The 25,915-nt window shown below is 51.1% G+C and overlaps 7 protein-coding genes across 7 annotated transcripts; 3 read left to right on the top strand and 4 right to left on the bottom strand.

Moving 5' to 3' along the window:
- Positions 1 to 375: 375 nt before the first annotated feature.
- On the top strand, positions 376 to 2,445 carry BROUX77_001001 (uncharacterized protein; the record flags this gene model as incomplete). The annotated part of the gene is made up of 2 exons (XM_073745383.1): positions 376 to 745; positions 827 to 2,445. The coding sequence occupies 2 exons, from the start codon at positions 376 to 378 to the stop codon at positions 2,443 to 2,445; spliced, it is 1,989 nt and encodes a 662-aa protein (XP_073609236.1).
- A 371-nt stretch (positions 2,446 to 2,816) lies between these two features.
- BROUX77_001000 (uncharacterized protein) lies at positions 2,817 to 3,764 on the bottom strand (the record flags this gene model as incomplete). Its single annotated transcript, XM_073745382.1, has 3 exons — positions 2,817 to 3,328; positions 3,441 to 3,642; positions 3,711 to 3,764. The coding sequence occupies 3 exons, from the start codon at positions 3,762 to 3,764 to the stop codon at positions 2,817 to 2,819; spliced, it is 768 nt and encodes a 255-aa protein (XP_073609235.1).
- Positions 3,765 to 6,747: 2,983 nt separating this feature from the next.
- On the top strand, positions 6,748 to 7,384 carry BROUX77_000999 (uncharacterized protein; the record flags this gene model as incomplete). Its single annotated transcript, XM_073753664.1, has 3 exons — positions 6,748 to 6,785; positions 7,005 to 7,161; positions 7,310 to 7,384. 3 exons carry the CDS (start codon positions 6,748 to 6,750, stop codon positions 7,382 to 7,384), a joined length of 270 nt encoding a protein of 89 aa, XP_073609234.1.
- Positions 7,385 to 7,970: 586 nt separating this feature from the next.
- On the bottom strand, positions 7,971 to 9,098 carry BROUX77_000998 (uncharacterized protein; the record flags this gene model as incomplete). The annotated part of the gene is made up of 2 exons (XM_073753663.1): positions 7,971 to 8,604; positions 8,737 to 9,098. 2 exons carry the CDS (start codon positions 9,096 to 9,098, stop codon positions 7,971 to 7,973), a joined length of 996 nt encoding a protein of 331 aa, XP_073609233.1.
- A 4,907-nt stretch (positions 9,099 to 14,005) lies between these two features.
- Positions 14,006 to 15,328, bottom strand: BROUX77_000997 (uncharacterized protein; the record flags this gene model as incomplete). Its single annotated transcript, XM_073753662.1, has 4 exons — positions 14,006 to 14,070; positions 14,312 to 14,428; positions 14,870 to 14,987; positions 15,245 to 15,328. The coding sequence occupies 4 exons, from the start codon at positions 15,326 to 15,328 to the stop codon at positions 14,006 to 14,008; spliced, it is 384 nt and encodes a 127-aa protein (XP_073609232.1).
- Positions 15,329 to 16,383: 1,055 nt separating this feature from the next.
- Positions 16,384 to 17,327, bottom strand: BROUX77_000996 (uncharacterized protein; the record flags this gene model as incomplete). Its single annotated transcript, XM_073753661.1, has 2 exons — positions 16,384 to 16,890; positions 17,046 to 17,327. The coding sequence occupies 2 exons, from the start codon at positions 17,325 to 17,327 to the stop codon at positions 16,384 to 16,386; spliced, it is 789 nt and encodes a 262-aa protein (XP_073609231.1).
- Positions 17,328 to 24,945: 7,618 nt separating this feature from the next.
- BROUX77_000995 (uncharacterized protein) lies at positions 24,946 to 25,749 on the top strand (the record flags this gene model as incomplete). The annotated part of the gene is made up of 2 exons (XM_073753660.1): positions 24,946 to 25,374; positions 25,474 to 25,749. The coding sequence occupies 2 exons, from the start codon at positions 24,946 to 24,948 to the stop codon at positions 25,747 to 25,749; spliced, it is 705 nt and encodes a 234-aa protein (XP_073609230.1).
- Positions 25,750 to 25,915: the final 166 nt, after the last annotated feature.

Below are 25,915 nucleotides of genomic sequence, written 5' to 3'. Positions count from 1 at the left end.
TTTTGCTCATCTATTCGTGTCTTCTTTTTGTTGTTTTCCAACCCGAACTTGACTCCTGTGCAAATTGCCCGCGCAATTGAAGCTTGGAACGAACGAGCGAGCCAACGAACAGCGATCACGATAATAACGACGCCCAACCATTACATCATATTTGTACCTACATCACGACCTCCCGCCGGCATCACCCTCTCTCTGGCTTCCTGAATGGCGCCCAACCGTCAATGCATGCACTGAACGCCAACTTGCGACCACGCACACGAGCCAGTGTCTAGCATCTCTCGGCCACTTTTTGTCTGCCCAACAACAGCACCATCCACAACCCTAGCCCAATACCATACCCCTAACAGCGTTTTCTCACGACTATCCTCAGCCGGCATGGCGACAGCACGGGCCCGCGGCATCATCAACAGCGGCGGTATTCTCAACGACGTGCAGCACAAGGTGGAGGACTTTCTGGACAAAAACAGCACCAGCGCCCAGCTGCCAATGTACAAGGACAAGCCTTACACGCACTCGCTGTCACGGCGCCTACGCAGCCTCAAGAACCGCCGGGTTCTGACGCTGCTGGGTGCCGTGCTGCTGCTGCTCATGTACTTTAACGGCGCCTTTACGCGCTCCAAGAAGAGCGTCTGGAGCTACGACAGCCTCACGGCGTCCAAGGAGCGGATCAACTGGGACAAGCGCCGCAGCGAGGTCGTCAAGGCGTTTGAGCTAAGCTGGGACTCTTATGCTCAGAATGCCTGGGGTAAGTAATATGCTTCTGCTTGGGACTAGGGAACGCGCACCAAAGAGTCACTGAATCTAACTACTGCTATGCTAATGCTAGGCTTCGATGAGTATCATCCCATCTCCAAGACTGCCAAGAAGATGGCTCCCAAGGGCATGGGCTGGATCATTATCGACGCCATCGACACCATGATACTCATGGGACTCTCTTCTCGCGTCGACCAGGCGCGCGAGTGGCTGCAGGGCACTTTGACCTGGGACCAAGATCAGGACGTCAATGTTTTCGAAACGACCATCCGCATGCTTGGCGGCCTGCTGTCAGCGCACTACCTATCGACCGAGTTTCCCAACCTGGCGCCCGTCGAGAACAAGGACCCGACTCTGTACCTCAACAAGGCGCGGGACCTGGCCGACCGCCTACTCGGCGCTTTCAATTCGGATTCGGGCCTGCCCTACGCCAGCATCAACTTGCAAACGCGCATGGGCATCGAGTCGCACGTCGACGGCGGTGCCTCGTCGACGGCGGAGGTCGGCACGCTGCAGCTCGAAATGAAGTATCTCTCGCACTTGACGAGCAATGCAACCTTTTGGGAAAGGGCCGAGCATATCATGGAAGTCATTGACAACAATGGCGCAGAGGGCGGGCTTGTGCCCATTTTCATCTATGCGACGACTGGCCAGTTCCGCGGGAACAATGTCCGGCTGGGCAGTCGCGGCGACTCGTACTACGAGTATCTCATCAAGCAGTTTCTGCAGACCAAGACGAAAGAGATGGTCTACAAGGAAATGTGGGATGAGACTCTTGAGGCCATGAAAAAGCATCTCATTACGTATTCCAAGCCCACCGGTTTCACTGTGCTGGCCGAGAGACCCAGTGGCCTCAACGCACCAATGACCCCCAAGATGGACCACTTGGTGTGCTTCCTCCCTGGAACCATTGCGCTGGCCACTACGGGCGGCATTCCCGAGTATGTAGCTCGCGATAAGACTTGGTGGACCGAGGCTCATGACGAGAACATGAAACTTGCGCGCGAGTTGATGCAGACTTGCTGGGGCATGTACCAGGTCATGGCCACAGGACTGGCGGCCGAAATCACATACTTCAACGTGGATGTCAAGAACCCGCCGCCCTACGACCCCGAGCACGAGATGGTGCCGGACGCTGTGTTCCTCGACAAGGACCCCGAAGCATCCTGGCGCTCCGACTTTGACGTGCACGCAGCCGACCGGCACAACCTCCAGCGGCCCGAGACGGTCGAGAGCCTGTTCTACATGTGGCGGCTGACGGGCGAGCCCAAGTACCGCCACTGGGGCTGGGAGATGTTCTGCGCCTTCACCAACCACACGACCGTCGCCAACCAGGGCGGCTTCACGAGCCTGAGCAACGCCGACCGCGTCCCGCCGAAGCCGCGCGACAACATGGAAAGCTTCTGGATGGCCGAGACGCTCAAGTACTTTTACCTGCTGTTTTCGCCCGGCAATCTTATGCCGCTCACCGACGTTGTCTTCAACACCGAGGCCCATCCGCTGCCGCGCTTCGACATGGGCCGTTTGCTATCCACCGGGTGGAAACGCCGCCCCAGAGACGAGCATGGGAATGTCGTCGGCGCCGATGAGGCGCACGAGGCTGCCGCCCCGGGGAAAACTAGCGCGGGCGTGCAGGGCGGGAAACTACACGACACGGACGGATCAGGAAACGTGAAAGATGGAGGTTCATAGAGAGAGCAGGATGTAGATGTTTTTTTTTTGGGCGGTTTTCTTGGATATAGTCTAGAACGGCTTGATATAACCGCTTCATGTCATTAGGGACATGGCCGGAATATATTTCAGCACAAACAATACAGAAGGTATTTAGAAATAATATTTCATCACTTGTGTATTCAAGTATAGCGGCTCAAAAAAAAAAGGCCTTGGAAGTATAATGAAAGCAACCAAACGCCGGTAAATGTTTGCAAATATCCCAACCTTCCGTCCTGGCCTTGTAACCCGGCCTAACCAACCTAACCCTAACTATGCATGATGAAGAAAAAAAAGTGCAAGGGAAAAAGACAGAACAAAAAACGAAAAAGACTCCTTGGCTAATGTCCGACTTAAAATGTACATATCAATGCCGTCAACGCAATGATCAGCGAGACTGAAGATGCCGCAGTGCTGGCACCGGCCAGGTTCTCTCCAGACAGAGATTTTGAAGACCTTTGGCTCGGCAGCGCCGTCTCTGCATGCGAAGCCGACGGCGCAGTGTCTTCGCGCGGCGCAGGCTCGGGCTCAGACTCGGGGTCGGACTCGCTGCTGATGGCTTTTTGCGAGGCGCTGCCGGATGCGCGCTCCTGGTTTAATGATTCAGCGGCAGCAAGCATGGGGTGGGCAGGCGGCGCGTCGTCGTCGTCGTCGTTGTGGTGCGCGGGCGCGGGCGCAGAGGCTGGAGAAGAAGAAGCAGAGGCACGATTGACGAGTGCGCAGCGGGGTGGTGCTTCGGGGCTGGCGCTGCATTGGCATAGGAGGCTGGCTGGCGCGCAGGCGATTGCGGGCTGCGAGGCGAGGAGAGGCAGCGCGCTGGAGCAGTGCTCTAAGGAGACCACGGGGTGGGAATGGGGAGGGTGTGCTGGGGGCGGAGGGAGGGATGTTAGCGGGGGGGGGGGGCATGCCACGGATGTATGTAGGGATGGGTATTCACACGAATTGTACGTGCAATGACGACTGGGAGAGCGACTTACAGATCGGCCCTGTTGAAGACTGCAGACTCATGGTGAGCAGTGGCAGAGCGGCAGAGTTTGGTTGGGCCAATGTCGCGAAGGAGTCTGTTGCATTTGACACGACGCTATATGCCGCGGAGGGTTTGGAGGCGTCGGAGCCGGCTTCTAGAACATTGCCGCGAGACGGCAGCATGTGAGGCAGAGCGTGATGATGATGCTGGTGCTGTATGAGAGTTAGTCTGAGATGTGCTCTTTACACGCGAGATTAGCGGGCCAGTACTGGCGACATACACTATGAGCAAGTGCAAGACTTGAAGCGACAAGCGCGCTATACAACGACGGCATTGTGAAGAGGACGGCGGAAGAGAGACAGATGTGGAGGGATAAGAAGAGATGGATGTGATATGCAAGACAAGTCAAACACAAGCAACCACGGGGCAGAAAAGGCTAGGAGCAAACACAATAGAAAGAAAAACCAAGGACAAATAAGACTGCGCGTAACAAAAGGAAGAAGAGACTGCGTGGCGGCAGAGAGCAGGAGAAACAGCAACCACGAGTCAAGGCATGTAAGTAGTACTTGTATGTATATGTATGTATAACGGGTTCTTCCTTCGTCCTGTTGCTTGTTCCTCTAAGCGAGGAGAGAGGGGGGAAGATAGGATGGCGAAGAAACAGGAATAAGATCAGGGAAATCAAGAAGAGGAAAACAAAATAAAAAAGAAAAAGCACAGCTCAAGAAACCTGGGGAAGAACAAAGCCTGCCATATGGTCATGGTTCTGGAGCGGCGGTCGATGAGGGCAATCCGCAGTGGCCTAAGCTTTTTTTTTCCTGTCCTTGTCGGCTTAGTGGAGAGGGGAGAGAGAGAAGCATCGAGCGAGACAACAACAACACAGGGCAGCCAGCAGTGGTTTATCAGCGTCCGTGTTGTGCGTCTGTGTCGTACGTCAATGTGTAGACATGCCTATGCCTCGCGGGCCATGCCTTATGCTGGCAATGGCCTCGGCCTTGTTGGTAAAGAGATGGGCGGGCTTGGAATTATGGCATTGGCGGGCGGTCCTGTCTTGCGCAGTGGTTCTGGCTCTTTTTTCGCGCGCAATGCGTGGTTGTGGTTGTGGTTGTGGTGGGTTATCTCCCTCCCCTCTGGCGTGGGATCTGGAAGATCTCGCCTGCAAACTTCTGTTCTTGTCTCGGCGGCGTCAAGGCTACGTGAAACATTTTTCTTTTTACAGCGTGGGGGGAGGGGGGAGGGGAGCCCCAAGGAATAACTAGCGTCCTAGATGTATCAAGTAATTTGGCCGGTGTAAGAGAAGAAGAAGAAAAATTGAGAGAGTGCGAGGTGGAAAGCAGTGGCACAGGCTGGGCTGTTCTGTTCTTGCACTGGGAAACAGCCAAAATGGGCGACTCTATTTTTATCCCATCATGGGATGGAAGGATGTCACGCCTGCGTTTTGGGTTTTTGCGTTTTGTGGTGCTGCAGCGGTCTGTGTGTTGGTGTTGGTTGCGCTTTTTGTGCAGGTGCATGTCTAGGAATACAAGCAGTTGCCCATGTAAACACCGCCAGAACCCTAGATCCGTCGCTAGGGTTTCGTTGTCTTGCATCTGCCATTTGCTGATACTGCGTGGCCACTCTCTATACAGCCCCCCCCTCAGTCAGTCTTCCCGTCATGCTTTTTGGCCACTGTGACTGACAGTTCTCCGTGATCCTCCCCCCATCGCCTCCATGGCCTGCTTCATCGTCATCAGCCATTCTCGCCCGTGGATGTTATCCTGCAGCATGTCTAGCAGCCAAATCAGACAGATACTGCCATACGTGCAGGGCGCCAAGAAGCCGGCTCCAGCTCCAGATCCAACTTCAAGCAGACCACAGGCCATACCGCAAGTAACTAGACTAGCACACATGCTGTAATCGCACCGCAGCCAATTCGTATGTGCATTACGGCATGCACATTACGTGTTGCGTAGTCCTGTCTTGTTCTATTCTCTCCCCCCGCCCCCCGTCTTCCATGTCCCCTTTGTGATCTGATCCATGCTCGAATTTTTCCGCATTTGCTTTCTTTTTTTTTTTTTTGGGGAGCTTTGCTAGTCTAGGCTCGCGTTCACCTTTCTTCTTCTTTTCTAGCCCGACTTCCTCATGCGCTTCCTGTTGTTGCTTTGTCTCCTACCCCCAAACCTTGAACCCATCCATTCATTGCATCCTCTGCACCTGAATTGATGGCTGTGTTGAGCGGTCTATGGCTATGCTGTTTTGTGCTTCCACCTTGCCTCTTGTTCTGAGGCAATCATCCCTGTCTGTCTTCCTCTCATACGACCTCAGTGAGGCTCCGTACGCTGCTCCTCCAAACTTTCCTCATCTGTATCTCTAACTATGTCTATGTATGTATGTATGTATGTATGTATGTACGAGTATTACCGCTCCCTCCCTGGACGGACGTCATTTCTGTTACAAGCACATCTCCGGAAACAACACACTTTGAACCGAAGTATGTGCCGCTACACATCACCTCCCGCGTCCTAAGCGCTTTATATTCTCCATTTCCTCTCTTGCTGCCGCCACTTTTCTTGGCTTGGCTTGTCGCCCGCCTGTCAGCGTCGTCATGGACATTTGTTTTGTCATTTCAAGTCTTTTTGCTGGTTCATTCTATTCCAGACTATGTAACTATCGTGGCTTTGTGCTAGTTAACTAGTTCTCAGGATGCGCTGACACATATATAAAGGAAAAGCATAACTACAGAGTACCTGCATGCTAGTCTAGGATAGGCCTGCCTGTCAAGAGCCTTTTGAGAATTTTATTCAAAAAGCATACGTCGTCGTCGATAAGGGAAGGGGTCTTTTGGAGCATATTTTCCCGCTTTATCTCCGCTGGATTGTCCCCAGCCCAGACATCAATCGAGCTGCTGTTTCTAGTTTCTCCAGACAAGACCTATGAAACCTTGTACAGACCTTGTACCGATGTCTTCCATAACCCTGACCCTAGACCCGCCGGAGCTTGGCGCCACACTTTGCTTGCCATTCTTTATGCCTTGGATTTGAGGCGCCATGTGGCACAGTGAGCTTTATCACGGTTGTAATTTAGCGCGTTTTGACGGCTCTGCAGTCTAAACGTCACAGCTCATTATAGCTCACAGCCTCGTTGGACTCGATTTAATTAATTACTGGACGACTTTATGCTTCGCTCTCGTCCACGACTTGCTGAGCTTCTTGTTCGCGCTTCATCGCCTTTGCTGCAACCACCTTCACACCGCCAGACCCCCTTCTCACTCGCCATAAACTTATAGTCGCGCTGGGCTATTCGAGATCGAAACCGCGACGCGTCAAACCTCCGCCAAAATGAAGCCTGTTGTGAGCGCCGGGTCGGCATGGCAATGGTATGTGAAGCTTCTTGCTTTTGAGTTTATTTTTCTTCTTTGGGGGGAGTGCAGGATTGTCAGTGGTTACTCTGCGTGTTTTGCTGTGGGCGCAGAGTCTTTACGACTTTGGTGTGCCTGTGAAGATCGCCAGAAAAACGCTCAACCTTGACGTCGCAAACTGGGAGAACATGGATTGCTAACCGTTTCCTGCTTCTCTTTTTTCTATTATTCGCGCAGTACCGTCATCTCCGTCTTTGCTATTCTTGTTCTGACCGTCATCGGCTTCCTGTTCAAGTCTGGCCATGAGGAGTTTACCGGCGGCATCGAGGATCCCGCGCCGGAAATGGGTCCCGAGATCGCCGGCACCATATTCACCGCGGTTTGGGTTTACATTGTACGTTGTCCATCACACGCCCCGGGGACCGGATAGCCTTGGAGGACACGCGTTGCGTGCCACGCGCCTCGAGCCCATCCGCGGCCACCTCACGCTGGCTCACACTCTCGGAACGACCAGCTAACACGGCCTCTTGTTCACTTTCCAGGGTTTCTTCATCTTCTGCGGCATCCAGGGCTTGCTTCACATCCGCGAGAATCGGAGAGGAGCAATTGCGCTGTAATCAGCGTCCGCTGCTGCCATGATCTTTCTGAGCGTTTCCTATTTCATGTTACTATACATCATCTCATGACGACTTGTCATTTCTCTTTGGACTCCAGTCACTCCCTCCATATCATACAATCTCAAGCCAATCTACTTAGTAAAAATGCCAGACATGTCTAGTGCGTCCAGTGAACATGTTTTTAATCCGGTTGACATTGACTTTGCAGTGCAGTCCCAGGGCGCTTTGTGATACCGAAGGAGGTTCTGGGCTGATATCGCGGAGCCGGAATGCAAAGAAATCACGCGGCATTGCACAAGAGACAGGAAAAGGAAGATTGTGGATGTTGGCTTGTTGCGCCAGGTTTATAATGTGAGAGTCGTGGTATCGTAAAACAGCAGAAATGCAGAACCCCAAAAGACCGCCCGGCCTGACAAAAAATTAACGCCTTTACCAGAAAATGCAACACAGCCTCCGGCTAGCATATCAGAGCAGCCTCCCGCATGAAAAAAGAACAAAACAACTCGAGCACCCATCTACAGATGCCAAAACTGACAAAAAGACCCTTCTCTGAACTCTCTTTCCCTCGTCGCCTTTCACCAACCGCTCAGACCCCCACAAATTTGGTGTTCTGCGCCGCAGCTTGCTTCTTTTCGAGCTGCAGCGCATCGGTCATGGACGAGTCGACCGTGTCCGTCCGCGTCAGAGGCGCGTTGGTCATGCTAAAGTGCAGCAGTGGCAGCGGCACCGAGCCAGACCCCGAGCCGCCGCCGGCCGATACACGCTGCGAGTAGTCGACGGTGCTGCCGCTGTCGTCGCTGTGGTAGCTGCTGCGACAGGCCATGGTCTGGTTGTAGATGCCGAGGCTGCGGGCGCGCGGGCCGCCGCGCTCATAGTCTTCGTCGTCCTTTTTCTTGCGCCAGCGGGCAAACATGCACACGGCCAGCGACACGAGACACACAAAGAAGAGCGCGCCAAACGTAATGCCCAGCTTGACCTCGAGCCCCAGGTCGGGCGGGTGGCTGCTGAGGAAGTCGTTGTTGAGGATGCCCAGCACCTCCCTGTCGCCCGCCTCAAACTCGACGACCACGTGGTGGTGGGCTACAGTGGCCTGGCTGAGCACTGTCACGCTTTCCGTCATGTACGAGTACGTCGAGAGCGCCTCGATATAAGTGGCCGGTGTGGCGGTGACGCGTGAATACGTCCGCACGCAGTTTTTGCCAGCGTCCAGGGCAAATCCACTGCACAGGGAGACGGTGTCAGTCATGCGGGGGCGATTAAACTTTCTGATTTGTTGCTCCGCGCCGCGCCCTAGCTGGGCACAAGAGGGATGGCATGAGGTGTGGGAGGAAGCGCGGATATCTCAGACTTACCTAGAACAGCATTGCAGTGTGGTGGCCCCATTTACGTCGTCGTCGGCCTCAATGTACCCCACGGTTGTCCAGCTCATGGGACATATGGCGGGACTGAAGGTTCCGCTGTTGCCTCCTTCAAACATTCCAGGAGGATAGCATGAGAAGGTAGTGGCCTCTGGATCAATGTGCAGATCCATCCAGGCACTGACGATGTCACTTTGGGTTAGGTGGTCGACGTTGAATGTGTAGTGGCACTCAATGCTGTCTGGTCGGCGCCATGGCGTTATCATGGGTGGGATAGACTTTGTGGTTGTCGTTGATGAGGTTGGGCTTGAGCCCTCTGACGCCGTCGTAGACGTCGCTGTTGGAAGGACGTCCATGGTGGTTTCGGTGAGTGGTGGTGGTAGCTGACGGGCGTCAAGTGCTATGAAGAGGGGACAACGTTGCCGTGGGCGGCGGGAGCTGGCGCGTTGTTGTCGTCGGCTTGGCCAAGGCTTGCAAGAACATCCAACAAGGCCTCCCGCAGGAGATAGTGTGCCTTATTAGACGCAGAGTCGCAGTGGTGGCCAGGATTGGCTGCGTGAGGTGGCTAGGCTATGTGGATAGAAGCGGGGATGAAGGAGGGCGGCAGCAGATGAGCGCAGGTGAGAGTGTGTGCGAGAAACTATAAGGATTTCGTCGAAGGCCCGGGGCGATTCATGTGCCGGCAAGAGGAGCGAATGGGGGCAAGGCAGATGAGTGCCGGATTGCGGGGGGCCGGGCTAGTAAGTGACGTCTTTACTTTGGGGGGAGGGGACGTCAGAAGCGAATGAGATGAGCGAGTGAGTGAGTGAGAAGCACACGCATGTAGGGGCAAACAGAGAGAGAGAGAGGAGAGCGTGAGGAGGAGTGTTTGTGAGGGCAGTGGAAAAGTCGGGCGCGAATGTGTGGATATAAAATAGAGTCAAAGGTTGGCCAAGGGAAGCAAAGCAGCAAAACAAAGAAACATCATGATGAACGAGAAAAGAAGAGAGAGAAAAAAAAAGAAAAAGAGCCAAGGAAAATAGGAAGAAAAAAAGAGCAAGAGAACTACAAACAAGACCGCCGACCTTAATACAAGAGCACTGCAAAATGATTTCTTGGCACGTCCAGCTTTGGGATGAGATTTTGCCAAGGCCAAAGCTCGGCGTTGAGCCAAGAAGAAGGGCTGGCCTTGGACGCGTGATGCAACAGCCAAGGAGAGCGGGAACGAGAGTGAGAGCGAGAGAGAGAGACTCCAGAGGCGGGAAAGGCCCAAGGCCCAGGGAACACGGTCCAGAGAAGGGGCGAGATGTCTTTATTTTTCTTCTCCGTCCTCTTGTTCTGCTTCTTTTTTGGTGATACAAAGACACAATACTTGGGTCTGGCACGCTTGGAGCTGGAGCGGCGGGCACAGCCAGGCGCAAAAAAAGCAAGCCAAGGCTCAAACCCTCCCCCCGGCGAGAATCTGACTGCCCCTCCGCCTCCCTTCAGAATCCTCCCCTTTGTCTAAGTGGCATCCCCGGCCGCCAGTTCCCTTCCACGTCTATCTAGCTCTGTTCTTCTCGTCCTTCTCCAGCCCAGCGGCTTCCAGCAGAGGTCTTGGTCAGGATCTTGGCGTTGGCATCTCTCCGTCCAAGGACTGTCTGCTACTGTTGTAACTATCTCACCATGTTCGCAGTTCTCCGACTATCCTGTCTCCCTCTCCCTTGTTCTCTCCTCCCGACAGCCCCCCCCTCCTCCCTCTCTTCCTCCCCTTCCCCCGTGTCGTGAGACTGCATTGGCCAACCCACCGCTTGCCAAGCCTTCTACATTACCCTTTTCTCTCGCAGTCTTGGACGTCTGCATCCATTCCATCCCAGCCGCTACTCTACTCTCTCTACCCAGCAGCGTGCCAAAAAGACAATGGACCAGAACCACCCACAACATGAAACGAAATTTCTTAGAGGGCCGTTGGAGCCAAGAAGCCAAGAGTGGCCAAGACCCAGAGCCAAGGGCCAAGCCAGCGCCCCAAGCCCGCCCCCCCAGGCCGTGAGGTCAGATCAAGGGCAAGTTTGCTGGTGCTTGGCTTTTTCTTTTTCCTGATTTCTTTCTCTGCCTGTGTTATTACCGGAGGGACAGTCAGCCTTTTTGTCTTGGCATTATACATTGCGGCGCTATACCAGATGTCCCACTCGCTCACTCACTTTCTATCTGTCCGTCTGTCTGTTAGTTGTTCTGTAGCCTCTTCAACCCTGTGCAGAATTGACCAGCCGTATAACTTAGTTCGTTAGTGCTTAGTCCACAGCTTCAACCCCCAAGCCCAGATCCGCATACGCCGCCAAGAAAAAAAAATGAAGCAAAAAATCCGCCGTGGGAGCATCTGTTTATTTCTCGTATTTTATGTAGCTATGCGGGTGTATTTTTTCTTTCTGAGCCTTACCCGGCCATCGTCTCTATCTTCTGTTTATCATTGCCATTCTTCAGTGCGCTTTCTTGCACGTGCCAGCGGCCATTTGGGGGTGGAAAATGTCTTCAAAACATTTATCGCCCCTCCCGCCTTCTTCTTCTCCTTCTTTCTCTTATCCTTCTGACTCGCTTTCCCCCCCATCTCTCTCGCATCTCGCAATCCAGACCAGCCAAAACGGCTGGAAAACATTCCGCTGTGGTGGGTGCGGCCGGGGTTGCCGGTAGCGCCTGGAAACGTTCGGGTTCTCAAGCTGGCCCCGGACAGTCATGAAGGGGGAGGGGGGAGGGGACTACCAAGAAATTCGCTCGGTATCAGGTTCCCGATCAAAATGAAATCTGAGGTCGGAGCTTCCATCTTCCATCACGTGGGTTATATTCAACCTGTCACTCCATAATACTCGAGGAAGTAACAGTCATAGAACAGCCTATGATTGGTGGAGATTAATTGTCTACCTGTTCTCGTATTGCACAACCCCTGGATCTCGGGCATTAGGGTTATTCCATCGAGTTCACCACGTCCTTGACAACCAGAATTTGTCCCCGATGATGCTCCTCTTCACTAAACAGTGGGCTAGCTTTTGTGATGATAAAAGCACGAGAGTAAAAGCTCAGAAATGAAAGGGGAGATGTTGCAGCATAGTTACTACCATATGCAATAGCTATGTACATATGTACATGCATACATACTGTTCTGCCAGTCCCATCTATGTTAGTCCCACTTTTGCCTTGACTTTAAGGCAAGGATCTAAAGGTCTCGTTGTACAAACCAGAACAAGCCGTTCCAGCAACTTGGCTGTGTGTGCTTATCTCTGTGACTTACAAAGTAGCCTGCTCATGTTTGATAATGTGACTAGTGCTATTATCAAATGTCTGTGTCGTCATGAACTTTTCTTCTTGCCACAAATCGTATTTGCCATGGTGAGTGGGGTTTATTTCTTCAACTTTGTTTGTGTCGCTTTCAAAGTCGGCCTAGACCTGTGCCCTTCACCGTATTTATGGAAACTCTTTTCGATATCACTTTCTAGTCTGATGATCTCGTCTTCTCCAAATCCGCCCCTCTATCCGTTCTTCTTCCTCTACTTTACCTCTCGTTTCCCTCATCTACCTTCGGAAAAGGCCCACACTCAACTATTGTTGCTGGAAGCGAGTGGAGGGTGGGTAGCGTTGGGGCGCCCGGGCTGACGTCTTGCCTGAAGAAAACTGAGACTGCAGTGTACTACGCTGGTAACGTGACTTCTTGCCTTTGTTCTCTTCAGAAACTTAACCAAAATCCTTTGGTTCTGTAGCCTTGTAAATGCCCTAGATGTCTACCAGTGAGTGGTCTTGCTCTTTCGGCTGGTTACAGGGTTTGAATCCACTTGAACAATTGTGTTCCCATCGGTCACGGTGCTTGTCGAAGTGGCCATTTCCGGCTCTGCCCGCTAGAATGTGACCTAGCTCAATCATAATGAGGCCGTTCTAACTGGAGACACGGAAAGGGAGCTCGTTGAAGAAGCTCGTGCTGCTCAATTGAACAACTATAGGGCCGAGTTTATAACCGGATTTACTGGGTTTGCTTGACACATACGACCATAGCCTGTAGAAAGCACGGGATCCCGTCCGCTCTCCCTTAGTTAACCTACAGAGCGCCGGACTAGTACTACGGTGGGTGACCACGTGGGAATCCCCGGTGTTGTATGTCTACTTCTTTTTGATGCTTTTTGGTTGAGTTGGTAAAACCCTAGACTTGCTAGGTGTAGATACATATCCTCATCTCACAGAAAAACTGCTGGCACAATTCACGAATGCGGCATTCTTCTCAAGGTAGCGTAGTTACATAAAATAAAGTCAAGCCAAGTATTCTTTTGTCGTATGTCGAGAATACCTCGCGAGTAGACAGGTAAAATAAAGACAATCAAATCAAGCCAAGTATTCTTCACAAGGGTGCCTGTGGCCGATACAATACAGGTAAATAAAGAATCAATCAATCAATCAATGCCTGCGGCTGATCCGGCTTGTCTGCACTAACTTGCCTACTTGCGAGGGAATCTCAGACTGTGGTGTGCGGGATCTGGGAGATGTCACTGCATGAATGATCACAGAGACACCCTCGCGAGTAAATATTATAGCAAGGACTCCCATCACCAACGAGTTGGTGTGTCAAGTCACATCGAGTGAGGTATACCATATCTTATATGTGAGTTAGTTATGTTGGTAGAAGTCAACCTAAATCGAACAAAACAGCCTGGCCACGTTGACACCGGAATCAAGCATCTCATCCAGTCTTTCCAACATGGTTCCTCGCGTGTAGACAGGTCAATAAAGACAATCAAGCCATATATACCTAACATACCACCTAAAGGTTTCACGCCCTTTTTTATCACATCATTTTGATGAGGTTGTGTAAAGTGATTTCTTTTTCGTTGCTTTATACACCTACTCAAACAAGGAAAGCGTCGGGGTTTCAGAAGAGAACAGGAAGAAAAAAGCAATAAAAAAAACAGATGTGAGTCATGAGAAAAGCAACAAAAGAAAACATCTCTCTAGCCTCTCTACCAAGATATATGAATACATTACATCAACGTCAATGACACAAGGGATGTGGGAGGAAGAACGAGAGCCAGCAAAAAAAAGGGCTCTCGGTCGCATTGGCCGCCGCTTCTCGCGAAACACCGACTAGCAAGTTGCTTGAGGCAGGTCAGAGTCGCGATCATACTGGTCAAGCTGCCGAGCATTGTTGTAGATCGAAATGGCCACGGGGGGGAAAACTCCCACTGCACCTTGTGTCGACGTTTGAAGAGAGAATTGCACCATGGCGACATGGAGCGTCCTCTCTTGGGGCGTGAATAACCAGAGAGGAAATTTATTTCAGCTTGGCCCACAGCTTAGGGGCCATGCACTCGTTGGCGCAGTGAGCGAGGTGGAAGACTGAGATGTGTGTTAGTATCAGGGCGGAATAGTGGTTGATGGTCTGCAGCTGGGGCAGAATGAAGAGAAGACCACGAAGCTGCTGCGAAAAACAAAACACTCAGGCAAAATGCTATCACGCAACATCGCCTATGAAAGTGCCAGTTGTGCGCGCATTACGCGCTAACACCGAGCTAGCACGGTTTCAATGGTCATTCTGCTAGGGAATAAAGGGCAACATGAATATCGGGTTGGTACTAACACTCCTCAACGCAGTCCTCCTTGGCGGCACCATCGGCCTCAATCTGGCCAGTGACGCGAGCAACACACTCGTCGTAGTGGTGCTTGGGCTCGTGGCAGGCGGCGGAGTTCTGGCAGGCTATAGCCAAGAAGAGCAGAAAGTTAGCATATTATCTTTTGTCATAGTTATGAGCCCAAGATCGCCTGGAGCTGGTAGCAAGGGGCTTGGCAGCAATATCGGACGATAGTTGTGCGGTATGACTAAATGCTAAACGCCAATTGGGAATCGAGTGACACGGATATGGCGGAGTCCGGGTAGATTTGGCGGTGCTAAGGTATTGGGGGTTGGAAAAGAAACAGCGTAGACTCTGATGTCAGATCCGTGATGCGTATAGGCAGTTTCGTTGTTGAGGCTGGGAGATGTAGATTCCAGGTTTATTGTATGATGAAAGATGATTTGTTTGGGTCGGCCACCCAATTGGCGCTTTAGTCGAGTCGTAGATAGTCTCGTGGCACATGTCGTCGGATCGTCGGATTTGTCGTCGGAGTATTGAACAGGCGAGGAAATAGCAGTACGTACCCTCGACGATAGCAGGCATGGGGTCAGAGACCTCCTCCTCCTCTTCGTCCTCATCCTCATCCTCCTCCTCTTCTTCCTCCTCGTCCTCATCGGCGGGGGCCTCAACAGCGGGCTCGTCCTAAGGTGGGATGTAGATTAGCAGGCTATACGTCTGAGGATGGCTTTGCTTGTGATAGTGATTGGCTAAAATTCAACCAAGCAAAGACGTGCAAAGATCGTGCGCCTCGCATCTGGCAGAACATCGAAGGGGACCGGACGAAGGGCCACGAAAAGACCAATTGAACCCGAGAATGCGCCCAGCTCACTGTCCAATGGCACCGGACGAGCTCCATGTGAAAGCAAGGGTTTGCAGCGGGAGGGGAGGGAATAGCTTACGTTCTCCTCCGAAGCCTCGGCGTGGGCCTCAGACCAAGGCTTCGCAGCCTCGACGAGGTCGGTGATCATGTCCCAGACGCTCATTGTGAAATTGTAAGAGAAAGAAAAGAAGAGAAAAAAAGGCTGAAATCCCGGGAAGGCACGAAAATTAGCACACTGAAAGAAATAAGGCACAAGACAAGGCCGATCGCGGGAAAGGGTGGAGGCTTACAGGTAAATGTGGTGATGATTGCACTTGAGGGAGGGGCGCTTTTTTTTCGTGCTTCTTCTTGCCTTTGACCGTCCTAATTTCGAAGGAGTCTGCAATGGGCAAACAGGCAAGTTGTGGTTGGCCTGGAAAAATCTCGGGAGCTATCGGCCTGAGGTTTCAAAAAAAGAGACCGCAAAATTAGGGAAGGAGGCAGAAAAAACAGTGGGGTTCTCGCCCGCCGTGGTTACAGGTCAGGCCAGCTGCCAGCTGCCAGCTGCTCCTCCAGACGCTCTGCTTACTTCCTCGTCTCTGATTGGCTAGCATTACCAACTGCCAGCACTTTTTTTTCCTTTGCTCCGCTAGCCCCATCCCTATTTTATCCCCATTAATATCGTCACGTGACTTTCAGAAACTGCGCTTGTCAGCGGACTTTAGACTTTGTGGCCTTGGACCGTGTGACAACAGACGCGCCAAAGCCATGTATTTTTTTCTTCTTCCTTGACGGAGCTTCTGTGGCGCCTTCTGGAAGCTAGACTGGCCCATTGTGACACACGTTGTATTAACTTGATGCGACGACCTGCAACCAAGAAAAAAAAAGGCTGCCATTGGGAAGCTTGCTTGTTTTGGTTAGACGCGTTGACACAAGATGTCCGTGAATAATTATTTGAGAAGCTCTGACGCAAAAAAAAGAAGTTGCATGCGTAGAGTAGCTCCTAGTCTGTCTAGCTCTCCATGTGCAGAGTATTACATACATAACTTACTACAGAAACAAGTAGTTGTGTACATATATACAACTAATATTTGACACAATACATGTTAGTAGCTCGGAATTCCATGACATATTCTATTAGCAATATTGCTCAACTGCGATGCTATCAAGCCCTAAACCTCCATTCTCTACTTGCATGGTATATTTACGCTAGTTTATCCTCAGCTACTGCTATGTCGCTCACTCTCGTTCTGCATTGTGGCGAATGTGGTCTTCCAGTCGCATGCTAACCTGCTGGGCCTGGGCTTCTTCATAGCCTGGTGGAGGTTCGTTTGGACTTCGGTTTTGGCTTGCTGTGCTCCCGGAGCGGGAATGGCCGTAGGGTGCAGTATTGCCAGCCCCTCTTGGGACGCCTAATGTTTGCGGACTGTAGGCTGGGAGCTGCTCCTCGGGTATGCTTCCTATGGCCTGGCCGGTCTCTTGCTCTATATCTCTGATGTGATACAGCCGCTCTTTTATCTCGACAAAGCGCGCCATGAACTCGTTGTGACCGCCGTCTTTAAAAGTAAGCTTGACCTCGACCCGGGGTATTTCTGGTGGGATCCCCCCTTGCGACACTGGTGTCATTGAAGCTGTCCAGTACCATGAGCCAAACCAGGGCGAGGAAATGTGCGAATCTTCAAGATTCAGAATAGGGGCCGTAAAGGACTGGAATGCTTCCGTCGGCCGTGCAGGGATATAAATCAACTGCCGTGTTTTATTAGCTGCGCTCCGGGTGCTTGGGTCCCATTTATGGTGCAGAGAAGACAGGCTCAAAACCAAACTCGCCTCTGCTAACACATGATGCAGGTAAAAAATTTACGGTGGTAATATGGGAGAGGATAGGTAGGTAGATAACTTACTCTTTGTGTCGTGATGTAGGCAGTCCCATCATCACTCTTGATAGAAAAGGGCGGCTGGGATTCAGATTGAAAGGCCTTAGCAGCACCGAGTTCCAGACTAATACGGTGGCCTGTGACGAGTCTTATGTGTTCATGTGGCAGGCGGATAATGTCCTTGTCTTGTGACAACATAACCCAACTATGTTTATGGTTAATATCAGAGCTTTGTGAAGGAGAAGATGATGGTTCTCTGGGGGCCCTTGACATGAATGCATGCTGCTCCTGGAGATATTGGTCCGTCATGATGGGGGGTGTGTGAGAGGATGAGAGAAGTGAGGTGATAAGATATGTGTGCTATTGCGAGAAAAGAGAATGCCCGTGATATGATGCCGAGGCTTAATTGAGCGGGCAAGTGTAGAGGGAAGCCTGGTGTTAAAGTATAGCCAGGTGAAAGCAAAGGAAGGAATGGATGTCTCAATAGGAGGACGAGTATAGGGAATAGCGCCGAAAGAAAAAGGAATTTTTCTTTACAAGGTGCCAAGGCAGATGTTGAGTTGCAGCTGGTGGTTAGGGCGGTACAAGGCTAAGCAGCAGATGAATGGGGATACATTTGAGCTTGCACTTTGCTTTGTCTGTAGATCGACACTGAAACCAATTGTAATGCAGTGTCAAGAGGGAAATAAACGACCTAGTGCAGTGAGGATGGGATGAGTTGAATTCGAGTATTTGATGTGAGTGTAGAGTGGAAAGCTAAAACATTCGCTTGCTTGACCCTTGCTCTAGGGCAGGTTGGAAAAGAAAAAAAAAAAAGAGAACAGAGCAGAGCGTTTCAGGTCCCGCCTATATCAAAGGCCACGGACAGAGCAGAGAGAGGAGCAACAGAGAGACAAAGGCAGAGCAGAGTAGCAAAAACAAAGAACCAGACACAAACAAGGTCAGACAGACTCAGGCTAGTGAGCAAGGAAAAGGAATGGAACAAGAGCGGGACAGGGACGAGGGCACGAGGGAAGCCAACAAGAGACGGACGGATCAAGGTTAAAAAGAAGTTTTGCGCACCGACAGGAACTAGGAACAGCAAACTGGGAAGCCGGAAGATAGTGGCATGGAATGACATGGGATGGGGAGGAGAGGAATAGCGAGGGTAGTGTATTGTATATATGTAGGCGCGGTACTCACTTTATCGACATTTTTCTTTTCTTTTTTTGGGAGCTTGAAGTTGTGCTTCAATTTTCCGAAGGTCGGCCTGCTGATTGACTGGGGTTGGTCGACGAGACAGACACTAACGAGACTGTGTAAGAAGTATGTGTGTCCTTGTGCGTGTGTGTACCTGTATGTACGTGTGAATGTATGTACCAATGCAAGCCCACACGGATGGCGGACGGAGTGATGCGTTTGCGGTGGTCTTGCGTGCGGTGCCTTTGAAGCGAGGACGAGGCGTCCCAGCTTCGATGCAAAAAGGAGAAGGAGAAGGAGACGGACGAAGCTATCACTGGCAAGGGCGCGTGTTTAGGAAGCCCGCTGTTTCTGGGAGCTTCTTGGCTGGTTAGTAATACACGGACCAGACGTCTGCAGTAGCTATCTAATCACTAGTCATGTATCTTTTCTCGCGCGCAAACTCTTGTTGGCGGATGACGTGACATGACAGGACAGGATAGGACAGCAGCGACGATCGGCAACGAGGCAGGCAGGCAGGCCGGGGAGGGGGTGAGGGGCGTGGGGACGGGTGGATGTACAGTCCAAGTACTCTCCCTCCAATGAATGTATGTACGCTCTTTGTACAGCAAAGCCAAAGGAGAGCTCGGCAAGGGTAAGTGATAGGTCATGCCATGTGCTGGTACTTGTATACTTGGGACGTAGTGGGGGAGAGGGCGAGGAAGAGGACTGTTGTTGAAGCGGGTGCCACGCCGAGTCACAAGAAATGACGATCTTTCATGGACGGGTTGGATCGAGGCGACAGAAATGGGTGTGTCCGCTGAGCCGGGGCGTGGATGTGCCAAAGCACAGGGAGGGAGGGGGGACATGGCACCGGAAGATGTAGTTTGAGTGTCGGTGTTTCTGATCATGGAGAGTGTGCACGGGGTACGGACTGGAAGAGAATGGATGAGGGGATAGAAAGATCAGAGACACCAGTGCAGGAGATAGCGCGGCTCAACTGGGAGTAGACATATATGCAGACAGCACCGGATGGCAGAGCGGAGAAGGCAAAGAGCAGACGACAGAGGCACATGTAGGCTCCTTGCATCGGGCTCTGGAAGGGCTGTAAAACTTGCTGTTGCCAGCCAAAGATACTCACTCACCTTCCACTTGCTGGTGTGGCGTTGTAGAGATACGAGCGAGGAACAGGGCCGCGGGACGCTGGGCTCGAGATCAACACTCAATATTGCGAAGATCGGGAGCGTGCGGTGGCGACTGCCAGTTTGAAAAGCAGCTTGCGCGTTCTGGGATTAGGTAAATATCAGGGGTTGCGTGAGCCGATATCTGGAGAAAGGTTCTAGTTGGCAGAAGATGGTAGGGAGCATGAGGCTATCAAGCTCAGTTGAGTAACTTGTGACTTGGGCATCCATGAGGATGACGCTGGGGAGTGTGGCGCACGCCACAAATGGGGCTGATTTTTTTAATAGTCTTCCACGTCAAACCGCTCGCTCTCACTGCGATGCCCATGTTCATGGGTTCTGCCGACGCCAGTATGCGCTACATGCATATTAGCTGAAAAGCCACCTTGGACCGGTATAAATCTGCCTACGGAGCGGCCTCTGCTTCTTCTCACTTATAAAAATATCCAGTCTACACATCGCACGTTTCACGGTGCATCACCACTGCGAGAGCTTCCACCCACCACCCATGAGCTGCTATAGTGTGTTTCCTTTTCCACTCTCAGCAAGCTGCAGACACCCTGCCATGGAGATATGCACGACTGGGAGCGCTAGAGCACTAGAACTGTAGGCCAGCTGCGGTCTAGTCCAAGTATATTGGACCCAAATACATATAATATGCAAGCATGAGGTTTGCATATGCATAAGCGTTACTACAGGGCGGCAGTATCGCACTTGCAAAACTGCTACAGCCGGTTTTTTCTTGATGCGTGTCGACATGTTTTCTTACATGCCTCAAGGTTTTGGGGGGGCCGGGTGGGATCAAGATCTGCCCGTTGCAATAGAGGCCTACACATGTGTGAAGCTATGTACTTGTAGTTGAAGCCAGGAGCGAGCTCACCCTATCATCATGGGATGGCAGGTCTCCGGACCTAACTTGAGTCTGTCTTGGGTGAGCGGCCATAACATGGGGTTGAACATGCAGGGAATTTATTGAACAAGTCCCCCATGGCCAATGATGGCCAGTAGCTGGGGGCCAAGCAAAGCCAGTCGCAAATCTTATACACACTGCCCACATGTGAACTTGTTCCTTTCCGGAGACTACAGGGACAGTTTCTTCTTACCCCTCTTTGCTGTTCTGACTTCATCGCGAGGAGATCGCCCTCAAAAGGATCAATATAAAGTGGCGGGCGTAATTGTTAGCTTTGCAACTAAGCCCCAAGCCCGAGCCCGAGCTCCGGTGTCCAAGTATTTGAGTATATAAATGCTTGACTGAGAGACCACTAGATTGTGACTGGTTTGTTAGTTGACAACGTCGATGGGCCAATCTGTGGGCTCTTCAACTCATAGTCTCATAAACGGCATCTGATCAACAGTTTTGAGCCTCGCACATGTGGCCTAGTCCTTGCTAGCCAAATAATGCCAATCAAATACACACGGCTCGATCCATTAGTGAGGTATGAAGCTACAGAAAAAAAGTCTCGCAATCTGTTTGTGCCTCCTCTTTTTTGTTTCTTCCTCACCCGACGAGTCACAAAGAATTCCAGATCCCTTTTTTATTGCAAACTTTGGCCGAGTCCACTTTGCGTAACAGATCAGCAATGATGCCTCCCATTTCTCTTTTCAACCTCTTCACTTTTGACCTCCCTCGCTATCAAATGGGAGCAGCAAAGTTTTCTCATCATTGCTACATTTTATCACATTGCCTGTTACTGTGGAGTATTTTGCCTCTGGAAAGGCTTCCTAGAGGCCCAAATGGCAGGAAGAGTCGAGAGGGAAGGGAGGAACAACAGATACAAGGATATTGGGTGTTCAAAGACTGAGCATGGCTTTGTGGGTATGGACAAAATCAACTTGGCCTTGACTCAAGAAACCAAGAAATGTTATTCGTATGAATACGGCGTGCATAAGGAGCGGCGCGGGGTCGGCTCATGCCCGAGGCGAGGACATGATTCAAGAAAAAACGGGTATAGCTGCTTGTACATGGGACAATCTTGCGTATGCAAGCCTTAACCTGTATATCCTCGACCGGAGCTTCGGAAGTACTACACCATGCAAAGAAAGGAAGTTTCGGGTCTTAATATGCTGCCGTAATGCTTGGGTTGAGCCAACTAACTTGAGTCAAAAAAAAAGATTCTATAATACCCTAGCTTCCTTGTTTCTTCAGTCAATTGTCCCACGAGGGGCTTTTCTTTGTTTGTGCAATGTGCTCGAGTAAAGACATGTTACACAACCCCTGAATAGAGAGAAACTTGGTCAGAGACAACATCGGAATATAGGCTAGACGTCGGACTAGGCGTGTGGTTTTTTTCTTGCCTCGTGAAACCTTAAATTTCGTCTTCGCTTTTCACGGGCTTGTTCCATGTCGGTGGACGGTTTCACAAAATGTGCAAGCATCACAACATGAACTCGGCAGAGACACATATGTCGATGACTTCACCCATAAGTGCCAAGTGCAGCTTATAGACGTTGTGATACTAGTAACAACTGTAGTCGCGCATGCACCCCACAGTATACATAGCATGTAGAGTAGGCAGATCATACATGTACCGCAAAAGCCTTGACAGCTACTCCCCGTTCCGTTCCACACTATAACCAGAAAGCCATGCGAGTTCCCTTGACTCTCAGTTGAAAGCTAACGCTGTCGTGATCATAATCATGCCAGCACGGCTAGACACTGAGTTACATGTACACATATACAAGGCGAGCGGCATGTGACTCAAATCTAAGTCCCTGCACCTGCCTCACGTTTACCCTCTTCTATCCCGTGACCGGGATCAAGAGGGCTTTGCTACTTGGGGTTTTCGCACTTGTACACTCATCCAGCCTCTACCTCAAGCACGCCATGCGCAACTCCAACGATTAGGAGGTAGGAAGCATAGTGGTCTCGAAGCTTTTGGCTATATCCTACGCCAGTCATGCAAGCCAGTTCATAAGTTCGGTGAGGCCGGCAGCATATTGAGCGGTCTGGCCTATGCGCTGTACAGGAATAACTGTATGTACAGAGGGGGTGGCCGTTCTAGTCTCCGAGATTGTTCATTTTACTTTTATACCTACACTAGGCTACTCATATCTTACATTACAAGCCTCAGAATGTACGTGAATGTAGGTTTCTAGCCTGTTTCTCTACAACATGTTGTGTATGTGTATGTACTTCTCAACCCTAGATTACGGCAACAACACCCCCCATGTATATCTTTGAGAGGGCCCATGAATACCCGCACCATTTATTAGTGACCTGTATCTTTTGCCCATGTAACTCTTCCCATGTCACTACACTGTTTGAATGGATAACTAGATTGAACTTGTCGCTGGCGATTGTCAGCGGTGCGTTCAGTAAACAGGTTATTACTATCATCTGGTACGACTAGTATCATGGGGTATTGGATTGCCTAGGGCGGAGATCTTATGTATGTGTCTGACTTGGTCATGGGGAAGTAGTTCCAGATTCAAGACGATGTGTGTATGTATGCTATTTGGGGTTAGGGTCAACCATTGTCAATCTTGCTTTCTCCTCTCTGATACGGCTCCCTGTTCCCGCCAGCCTATCACTTTTTTTAACATGATATGTAAGCTGCTGTGCTGCCAGTGAATATGTATGTATGCGCATGACTATACATACGTAGAAGCACATATATGTATGTATGTGCGCATATCCACGACCGACCTTCCTAGGATAACAATGGAGAAACAAACTTGGTATCGTTCATGCAGACTTGCCGCCCGCGCTATTCATGTACTTGACGCCCTTGCAGGAAGATGTGTGCGTATAGCATAGGACATTTTCAGATTAACACATGTGACAGCTCATACGGGAACTGTTTATGAATTTACCCAACCTGTAAGTTAGCTGCTAACTATATCTACACACTCATAGCAAAAGAGAGCGTTGGGGTGTTCCTCAGACACAGCTCTCATTTCACGTCTTCTTCATACCCCAGAGGATGAGCCAGGCGGGAGGGCAAAGACCAAGCTAGCCTCAGAAAGCACGAAGCGGTGAAGTTGGCTACCGCGAATTACCTTTGTGTTGTTGTTATCGCCTATCTTTACACCGCGTGCTAGCGTTCACTGGTCGAATGGGCGTTACAGGCGGCCAGTCCACCTATGAGGAAAGTAAAGCTATAAAACGAGCAAGTCTACGCCTGAACGAGAAGAACAAAACGCTTAGAACGCGGAGGCTCGCAGCCCAGCGGTGTGTCGTACCCGAAGTGAATGTGGCACTTGTCTAGGTTTTCGTGCCCCAATTTTGCCGCTAGGACTTTGCCCGTGCTGACCCGGCCCTGCTTTCCGGCCATAGCCTTTCATGCTATCGGAGGCTCCAGCTTCCTCTCGGGTTTTTCTTTTTTCACTATTGATGGCTTCCGGCGAGATGCCCGGAACCGCATACCGAGTTTGCTTCAAATCCCGGTCTTGCCGGTTACCAACCATCAACCACCAGGCAAGATGGCCGAGCGGTCTAAGGCGCTGTGTTCAGGTCGATTCCTCCGGAAGACCTTCGCAGTGGAGCAATCCGCGCGAGTTCGAATCTCGTTCTTGTCAACATAATGGTTAGAGAGAGTCGTTAATCGACTCTCCAAATCTTTTGTTTGTTGTTGTTGTTGTTATTCTTTTTTTTTTTTTTCTTTTTTTTTTTTTTTTTTGTCTTCATGTTCGGAGACGTCTCGCGGAACAGTTCGGCGGGGAGACAGTGAGGGTGGGCGGCATTTTTTTTCAACTCCCCTGTCGCATCATCTTGAGTCCAATCCTGGTTTACCGACACATGGAGAACAAGGCCAGGGCGCAGAACGCCATGCCGCTGGAGAGCGTGGGGCGTGCATGCGCCTCGAGACGACGACGACGACGACGACGAGTCCTCACCTCTCCAACTGACAGCTGTAAGAGGACATTGCTGTTGTCAGACCCACATGCAAGCTGCCATACAAGGCGCGCAAAGGAACCAAACGACGGGAGGAATCTCTCCATCCAAGCGAGCATGTAAGGAGCAGTGACGGGCAAGACAAGAAGCAGCACACCGATTGGGCTTGGCTCTGAGTCTGATGTCGGTCGGGGCCATGGGATGCTAGTTATCTAACTAATACAAATGCTGCGCTTGCATACATGAGTAACCAAGTAACTATAACTACTAAGTAGTTGGTGTGCAAGTAAACCACATGCTGAGGCTAAATATCTGGCTGTTTGTCCTGCTATCCCGGAAATAGACTGAGAATACAGCTAGTTAGCCGAGAAGAGAATCAACGTAGCCACATGATGTTTTTCGAGAGCCGTAGCCCCCTCTTCACATGCTGATTGGGTTTCTTGGGGAATACCATACATGTGAGATTTACATCTTCTGATTGGCCAGATGGCCGGCCACCAACATCCACTCCTCCGGCTCGCCGATTGGCTGAACCAACTACCGCAACAGATAATATGAGATCAAGCCAGGCCGAACCCGTCGAAGCTTACCGAGACCACATAAAGAGGCGATTATTCCTAGATTCTCGGCTTCTTCTCGTGCACTTGATTCTGAACATATTTATTATTTGCCCACTCATAGCTTCTCGTGCCCGGCCTGGCGCCATCTATCTTACTCCTAGCACCTGCAAAATATTATTACAGCACCCGTGACGATGGACCCCAGCCGACTCTCCGAATTCACAAAATACAGTCCATGCGACGTTTCCGACGCCCTGGTAAAGCTCAACGTGCCCGGCGGCGGCGTACTGATTGACTTTACGCTCTGCGGCGGCCAGCGGGAATGGGTATCGCGGCAGCACCGGCCGGAGCAGCGGGTGGCTGCGCTAGCATCGACAGTGCTGTTTGTGCGCAAGGGCAGTCCCGTGCCCGAGTCTGCGCCGCTGGCAAACATCCCCGCCGACTGCCATTGGGCTGATCTGTCGGTCCCCGGAACCATTGTCGTTATCCAGCAGCCTAGGGGCCAGAAGAACGCTGTCTGCGGCGGAACCATTGCACGGCGCATGTGGATTTTGAAGCTCAAGGGCATCATGGTGGATGGCCGCATTCGGGATGCCCAGGAGATGCCTAACGGCGAGCTTGCGGTGAGTATTATTTTTGTTCTTTTTTTTTCTTTTTTTGGTGTCTGCTTGTTGATATGATGCACGTTACTGACTGAAATCACCGCGCCACTGTTCTGTTAGATCTGGTACAAGGGCCTTTCAACTGTTGGAGCTGGAGCAGCCTCTACACCCCATGCCGTCCAGGTACCTCTGAACATTGACGGCACCATCGTCCGACCCGGAGACATTATTCTCAGCGACAGATTGAATGGCGTAGTCTGCATACCAAAAGAGCTGGCCAACCAGGTTCTAGAACTGCTCCCTGAAATATCCATGGTAGAAAGCCGGATTATCACAGACATTAAAATAGGCAAGTCGGTGCATGAAACCTTCAAACTTCATCGGGACAACCACTAGGCAATTTAGTTACGTGGGGTGGATTATACAAGGAGTGTGTATTTCATAATTTCATACGGCAATAAAACACGCCTATAGACAGTGTAGTGGACTAGACCTTTCTTAAGTTTGGAGTGATAGGCCAGCTTGGTACTCTTGTACCTTCTCGTTCTCGCAAATGCGAACA

The sequence above is a fragment of the Berkeleyomyces rouxiae genome (assembly GCF_048999995.1).
Source record: "Berkeleyomyces rouxiae strain 22BRR77 chromosome Unknown BrBRR77_ptg000001l, whole genome shotgun sequence".
NCBI classification, from domain to species: domain Eukaryota; kingdom Fungi; phylum Ascomycota; class Sordariomycetes; order Microascales; family Ceratocystidaceae; genus Berkeleyomyces; species Berkeleyomyces rouxiae.
This window is presented reverse-complemented; position numbering and strand designations above follow the sequence as displayed.